This window comes from Gadus morhua, chromosome 9, assembly GCF_902167405.1.
Source record: "Gadus morhua chromosome 9, gadMor3.0, whole genome shotgun sequence".
NCBI classification, from domain to species: domain Eukaryota; kingdom Metazoa; phylum Chordata; class Actinopteri; order Gadiformes; family Gadidae; genus Gadus; species Gadus morhua.
Window position 1 is genome coordinate 20,531,277 of NC_044056.1, and position 8,183 is coordinate 20,539,459.

General features: G+C 42.2%; 1 protein-coding gene across 2 annotated transcripts; it reads right to left on the minus strand.

Annotated features, from left to right (window-relative positions):
- Positions 1-259: 259 nt before the first annotated feature.
- Positions 260-7,873, minus strand: st8sia2 (ST8 alpha-N-acetyl-neuraminide alpha-2,8-sialyltransferase 2). Of its 2 annotated transcripts, none has more exons than XM_030366085.1 (5): positions 7,506-7,873; positions 6,273-6,434; positions 5,925-6,182; positions 4,350-4,643; positions 260-2,350 (listed from the first exon to the last, which is right to left on the minus strand). In XM_030366085.1, the coding sequence occupies exons 1-5, from the start codon at positions 7,601-7,603 to the stop codon at positions 2,026-2,028; spliced, it is 1,137 nt and encodes a 378-aa protein (XP_030221945.1). In that variant the 5' UTR covers positions 7,604-7,873; the 3' UTR covers positions 260-2,025. The 2 variants fall into 2 exon arrangements, with proteins under 2 accessions (XP_030221945.1, XP_030221946.1); XM_030366086.1 differs by having other exon boundaries at positions 6,273-6,416; positions 7,506-7,872.
- Between the last annotated feature and the right edge of the window lie 310 nt (positions 7,874-8,183).

Here is an 8,183-nt window from a genome sequence, read left to right on the forward strand (position 1 = left end):
ATCAAACTGTACTATCAACGTTGAATGTATTCACTACATGAAGCACAATGACCGAGACACAATTACCCATAGGTTGTGCTGTCTCTGAAACAGACTACATCCAGAGTCAATAAGGAGATGTTCTGCAGGTCTATTGGGTTTCAAGCTGGGCTGTGAGGCTGATCATAGGGGATACGAGGTGTTGACACTTGGAATTCATAACCTCACCCTCATTTCAAGTTGAATCGTCTTATTGTTCACAATGAAAAGCCAGGCCAAATAAATGTTTTCCCTTTTTATGTCTAAAGCAAAGATAACATAGGATTTTTAGTCTAGAAGTGTCTTTTATTTGCCCGTGTGGATTTTACATCCCAAACACCGATACAGGGATGTTTGTAACATACATTGTTAAGTCCTTTAATGGAATCATCCGCTTAAGTATTCTTGTAAAAATAACCTTTTATTTTTCTGTCGCTAAATGTTCTCATCGCACAAAAATAATCGAGCCACACAATCACATCTTAATCAGACATGCATTTCTTTAAAGGCAGTATTATTGTTAATTTTTATTATACATAGGCATGATACATACATAAGTAGTTTAACGCTATATAGAAACCATGAATTTTACAATCAGAAAATTGCACCTCAGTGGAATAGTACTGTAAGTGCTGCTGCTGGGAGATTGGCTTATCAACCTAGCAGTATGGGCAGAGGAGGTTTCCCATTTTTGCCAAACTCTCTACCTATACAAACAAACATTTGTGACCTCAGCCGGCTGATGTCTAACGTCACTGGTATATCTATTATCAGTTAACTTCATTAGCAGCATTATCAGGGAAATGTAGAGTCTACGGAGGAATCCGGTCAAAAGGGAACCAAATGTCTGTTTACTTGATGGTCGATAACACACAGGGTACTCCTTGTTTCAGTGAAGTCAAACAGTGGTAACCTCCATCAACAGGTGTGTCCTCTAATGAACATATGCTTGCTTAAAAATGCTGGAATCAAGAACTGTTGCCTGTGTACATAGATGGAGATCACGACATTCTAACAAATAGGACTTTCCTAATGTATCATCCTTTTTGTCTGTTATACGTTATAAAGAGGCAGCTTTACAGGCACTCTGAGATTTAAAGTGTTATACTAATGAAGATGTAGATAGTTTAAATATTTGCCAATGTTAAATGGCCGGAATATACATTCTATATATGCCAAGATAAAGTGAACACACAGAAAAAAGGAAATGCCAAAAAGATATTTCAGGCCTATCATGGATTTTCTCAGATTAAGGTCAAATGGAGAGTAAACCAACTGGGTCTGATTTCCAATAAGCTTGAAAGAAAGGTCATATTAGTTGAGCTCTCTTTTTGTAAACAGGCAAAAAAAGTCACACCACTAGAGCAGGATTCAAGGTTAATACAAATTCTCGATACAAAATATTCTGGATATTTTAAGGCATGATGATTTTGTACATCCATATAATTACTGATGTATAAAGGAAGACCAAAACCGCATGGAATGTGAGCTGTAGGTTTTCATCAATAGAAGAATGCAATTCCTCAAAAACAAAAAAAGCTGCAACATTGCACATTGGTGCTTGTGCTCAAAGTTTTACAATTTATATTGAAACATATTGCTCAAATAAAGGTTTTTTTCAAAGGGTGAACATTTTTGACCACATGGAGAAAATAGCCAATACATTCTGTAAAAATACTGTTCAGTCCCAGAAAGGTTACAATACAAACGCAGTATCATTACTCAAATTGTTTATATAAATGTATCCATAATGAACCAAAAAGTTGAATGAAATAAATTAATGAAATAAAACAGCCATCAAATATTTGTAAACAATTAGCACCAGCCAAAAGCTGATCTTAGCACTTACTACAACATCTACGGTAATTATAAAGATTACAATAGAAATCTTAACATGTATAAATTACATTCTATGCTGGCCAACGGCCCCATCGGCTAGGCCTTTGTATGCTTGGTCAAACACAAGGTATTCCCCGAGCCGTTCAACCAAATGTTTCCACGACGACCTTACTTGGAGCCCTGTTGGTCTTGGCCGCTCTCCACTGGCAGTCGCCCAGTAGGACAGGTCCCAGTGTGGAGCCTTAGCGCCCCCTTCCTGTGAAGCGTGTTCAGTGTCCTGAACTCCAGCGGCATGGTGTGGGGGCTGGAGTGCGACGTGTAGTCGTACTTTAGGGTGTCGTAGTAGTGGTACTTCACGGGCCTGCCTCGCGGGTCCAGCGGGAAGGGCCAGAAGCCGTATAAATGGATCTCCTCACAGAAGCGCGTGGCCATGGTGTACATGAGCAGCCCCGTGGTGGGACGCTTGATCTGCACATTGTTCGTCAGCCAATATCTACAGAACACAGACACAGTGCACAAGGGGAGGCTGGTTCAATGGGGAAAAAACACAAGAGGAGGCGAATACTTTCAAATGTACTACATAATGCAGTCATATTTATGCCTGGACTAACACACATTACACCAGAATATGGGTTGCATTTGCTATCGTGTACATACTTCTTGTATGTAGTAGCCAATGGAAATCTAGACGCAGGAGCACACAAACACAATCTATTCTCCTAAACAATTACCTGGGAGTTAAACCCCAACACAATTACTCCCCAAAGAGATTTATTTCGTACATGCTAATTTGAAAGAATAGGCATCAGGGGATAACTGATATGAAGACCAATTCCAAATTCCCATATTTGACACTAGGCAAGGCAAGGCAATATTTGACACTAGTGCTTTGCGCCTTCTCAGACCCTTTAACAAATTACATTCTCACTTGTATTTACCCATCAAATATTTGCCGAGCACACATGAACTGTTAGTCTCCTTCTAACAACCCCCTGGTTACCGGGATTCACATGGGATTCACAGAGAGCTTCAACTGTAAAACCTGCTGCTGCTCTCCTAATTAGAAGCTCTGCCATCACGGTTGGAGACAGGTTCATTTGAGAGAGACATTTGAATCAGGTCTGCTGAGATTTGGGAGGGGACTGCTCTGCATTCCAGATTAGATGACAAGATTGAAACCCGCTCAACAGCGACTGGCACTGTTGTGTAATTTCTCTACGCCTCCCACTAGCTGTGCACTTTACCGCTAAGGTCACATTTAAAAGCAGAGGGAGAACTTTTTACAGAGCCCAAAGCAAGCAATAGATAACAATAGGACAGACCAGCAATTCTTAGTCTTTCAAAATGGACCAAAGCCCTGTGCTGCATCACACACAGCATTTCAACTCCAATAGTTTCCCCACTTTTGCCCCATGCAGTATTTTATAGACTTCAGCTTGCAATCTTTTGCAACTCAATGCTGTAATGGAGTAAAATGAGCATTCACTCTAACCGCTTTCTGTCGATCAAATATATAATTTTGTGCAGTCTCTATGTATCGCCTTCAGTATCTATATCTCCCAAGGGGCCCAGAAGAGTGGGCGTGTAAATCGAAGAACGCCTTTCTTGAGAAAAAGGGGTAAGTGTCAAGAATTACACCGCTTACGTTTCTCTGCCTGTCAACAGAAGCTCACTCAAGCTTTTAACCTCATTCCTGGATGAGCACTTCGCTGCCTCCTCAATTGGGCTGTTTGCCATTGGACTGCTGTGCCGCTGGGTAATATAATACGTCCCTGAGCAGGAAGTGGGTCTGAGGTAAGAAAAAAAACTACAAAATAAACACCTTGCAGGAAGTATATCCTTAACATTCTGTTCTGCAAAAAAACTAAAAAAATATATATATTATCCATTTGTGGGAGAAATTGTAATTGTTGAGTAATGTAGTTGGGAGATATCCAAATCTCCAGATCGCTAAATTGTATTGCTGCATCGATTCAAACACACTGATTCAGTTTAGCCAAACCACACACACGCTTCCATCCCATAATACTGAGAGAGTATAGTAGTGTAGTGAAGCAGTGGTGACTAGAGGACAGAGCAGCTTTGCCTGCAGTGATCAGCCTCTAAAGATCCGGTTATAAATAGCCAACAGGCCAAACGTTGGGTGGGTAGTACCTCTAAGCCCCTTGAGACTTGAGAATGCAGGTAAAGCAGGCTAGGCGGGCACAGCGGAAGGCAGTCGGCTCCACGCCCCATCCATCATCAGTCCTTTTATTATACGTCTATTCTTATTTTTTGGTTATATAATTAGATTTATCAGTTTCTTTGTATTTGTTGTCTTTCAAAACAAGTTAAAAATGATTCCCTCAAAATGAAAACAATACTAAATAATAAATGAAATAGAAATAGAGAATAAGGTGTGTGTGTGTGTGCGTACACGTGTCTATGTGTGTGTGTCTGTGTTGATAAAAAAACAAATCAAAGTAATCAGCGGCGATGGCTCTCCTGCTCACCCCCGCACGGCGTGGAGGAGGCGCAGCGAGGGGAAGGCGGTGCGGATGCCCACGGTGTGCAGCAGGATGAGCCGCGCGGCCCACTCCACGCGCTCCTCCCCGCCCTTGGCCATGAAGGCGGGGATCCACAGCACGCTGCCCCGGAGGCTCTGCAGCCGGGCCACGAAGCGGGCCCGCCACTCGGGGCTGGCCAGGTCCTGGAAGGCCCGCTGCACCACCGAGGGGTTCATGGTCACCAGGTTGGTGCGCCGGCCCACGTCCACCGAGTACTCCTTCACCGGGGCCAGGTTGCACCTAGACAGGAATCAATCAGGGTCTCAACTCCTTCTTTAAACATCTGCTGCTTTTCCTCCATTTTATTCAGGTATTTTTACACTAATTTTCCCTTGCAGAGAAACAGACCTAGTCAGTCTTTAGACTAATATTTAAAGAGCCAGTGAGTCAACTGTATCAGATGGAATTTGAACAATATGCGATTTTAAAGAGGGGGGCGTGTTATTCCCATGGTTACGACCCACGTCAACTTTAGGATACCTTTTCAGTTGATCGGTGAGTGTTATAATAAGCAATGATGTAGAAATCCACCATGCACCGTAGCGTTACACTATAGGTGTCTGAGGCCTTACCCTCATTAGGACGTGGCCTTTAAATACATCACTGCACAGACGGAGCTTCACCTTCCACACACCCCTTATCGTTATACTATAAGTGCTAACTATAAGTACTATAAGCTCCACAGGTCCACAGAAACCGCGCCGCTAGTGCCCCTTGGTTGTGATGTCAGACTATCTCGGAAAAGCTAGTCTGACGTCAAGACCAGAGCGCCACCTGCGTTTGCAGAAAAGTGGAACGATCCCATAGCGGTTTGGGAAGAATGCCCAAAAACATCACATTTTACAAAGAAAAAATCTCTAAATAGGACTAATTTCAGTAACGGTGAAAAAGGACCACGATAACTATGTTGACGATCAAATAAGACAATTGACCACGTTTAAAACAAAAGTGATTTTGGGTTCACTGGCTCTTTAAAGTCTGTTGGCAGACAGGCTGAAATCTGGGGGAACAATGCGTTTTATTTTCTTCCATTTTTGTTTCGACCAATCATGTTGCTTGAGGCAGGGATCTGTAGCTGGTATATTGCCAACAAATATTCAGCCAGCCAGAGTAAATTGTAAAAAAGCGTCTATAAAGTGTTTCAAATCAACATGCCTTGTAGACTGGCCAGTGGCCATGTAGAAATACACATAATAAAATGCCCTTCTGAAAGCTGCAAGCACTCGCGCAAATTAGTATTCTTTGGTAGAATATATCCGTAACGAAACAAGCCCAAGTGGTAACTCCAACCCTTGCTGTTTTTGGTTTCTTGCCCAGACTCTGTACCGCATCCCCAAGAAGTTCTGCTGTAACATAGTAGGACTGCTCGATCGAAGATTATCGAGGACCCAACATATTCTTCCAAAACATGGGGACAAATGTTGCAGAGTAGGTGCAATGAAAAAGATAATCTATAATTTTCAACCAAGATTCCAAATCGGAAATGTAATAAGTATCTTTTCATTTGCAACTTTTTTATACCTGATGACAAAGTCATAAGAGTCGATTTCTTGTCCACAGCTGCTATTGAGCAGAATCCCAGAGTTCCCAACAATGGCACACTTTCTGTGGTGCTGGTTCCTCATAGGAGAGACGGTGGGAAGAAGACGATACAGGTTCTCTGAGATATTCGTAGTGCTGTGCCGGTCGAGAACATAGTGGATGACATCTCCTGGTTTCAATGTGCCTTTTAAAATAGATATGTCCCTCTCGGGATCCAGGAATCTCAGAATGTTTTTCCTAAAAAAAGAGGGGAAGAGAAAACCAGCGCGTTACGAATGCATCATTACCCTGTCTACATGTATGTGGTGGAGGGATGTGTTCTTTTACCTGATGAGGTTGGAAAGGGTTTTATTAAAGCTCCAGTGATCTGAAGACACGTTGGCAGTGTTGTTTGGACTCCGGGCCGACTGATGGCTCATGTATTTGTCTACACTTGACAGAGGACTTGGCTCCACCTTTCCTGCAGGTTTCCTAAATGACAATATTTGTCTTGAGAGACAATGAACTTCGTTTTACATCATTTCCATGTTAAATCTGCCCAACAACTTTCCCAAGGCAATTATTTTCACACATTTTATGTGTTATATAACTATGCCACATAACCCATTTGCGTCAGTGTGAAATACAAACACTGAGTCAAATACTTGAGGGATGAGGCTGTACATGAATATGAAGGACATAGTGAACTGTAATGAACAAGAATGATATCTATAAATTGTTATATGTTGCAAATCGATCAACAACAGGCATCGCATACACAATAATGTCAATGGAAATGTGAGGTTTGGATATGTGAGGATGCATCACTGTGTCTGCCTGCTCATATTTTGCAAAGTTTTCGGTGTCACACATAGGACATGCTAAGCCAACTTTAGAAGGGTTGATTTAATTAAATTAAACGTTAAATTAACTATACTCCAACATTAACAACATAGATATGGAATTGATGTATAGAAAACCATTCAATCATTGTTCACAGATGCATATGAGATGAATGCATGCAATTACATCAAGTCTAGACTGAACATTGACTGTGTTATGCTGAACTGGATCATCAATTGCGTAATATATTCTTCAAGTGTATGCAAGGATCAATATGACCTCATTGCAGAATGAGACACAGGAGCCTAATTGGGATTCATAAATAGAATCTAAGCTGCATTTCTTAACGACTAAAAATCCGGGGCCCAGACCTCCTATTGTCTCCATCCTGTAGGGTCTTTGTTTCTCTCACAGGACAAGGGAAATGTATCCCTCCTTCCCTCTCTCCCTGTCTCACAGGACAAGTGAATTATAGCCCAGATCTCTCACTCTCATCCACTAGTAACCTAACCATACCAGTGTGTCGGGTCTGAACACACCAACACACACATATCTGCTAAACCATGTGTCATACGTACATTGTATGAATACATGTTTTAAAGAACTTGCGACATTACTTATAGTTGATATAAGGCGGGATGAGTGAGTTTTAAAGCCATGTGTTGCAAGGTACAAGATGAGGACAATTACTGTAAACCTGAATCATGCACTGCGTAGATAAAACGACATTATACTTACGCAGTACCTTCTTCTACCTCCGTAATATCGGACATTTTTAACAATATAACCAAGAGTGTGATAATCCCAAACATCAGTGTGAGGAATCCCAACCGCATGATGAGGTGGGTGTCGGTGACTGCAGCTAGCGGTCAACTGCAGCCAAAGCCCGCTGAACAAATGCTACATTAGCCCAATATTTCATTTGTATTAACGTAAATCGACCCGGTCGTTCCTGTGAACAAAAATGACACATTGATCTCATTTCAGTTAGAAACGGATATCTACACCCTGGCCGATGGGGCCGCTACATGGACTAAACCCTCTATTCCCAAATCAAACTTTAAAGCGTGTACCTAACCAGCGTTGCCAGATTGGGCCAGATTTCCCGCCCAATCTGGCAACGCTGGCGCTGCTGCCAGTAATCTGGCCCAATCTGCCCCCCAGCGGGAAATCTGGCCCAATCTGGCAACACTATACCTAACCGGTACCTTCACACGGCCATGCAGCGGACCACCGCCTTAAAGGAACAGCGCCGCTTTATGGCCCCGACCCCCGTCCCTTTGTTGGCATAGCCATCTGTGATGTTCCTCACATCTGCTACCCTTCCTTGCATAACCAATTGCTTATTGAATTGAATAGGATATAACAGGCCCGTCGAAAACAAAAACAAAAACACATGCACATCTGCATATTAAA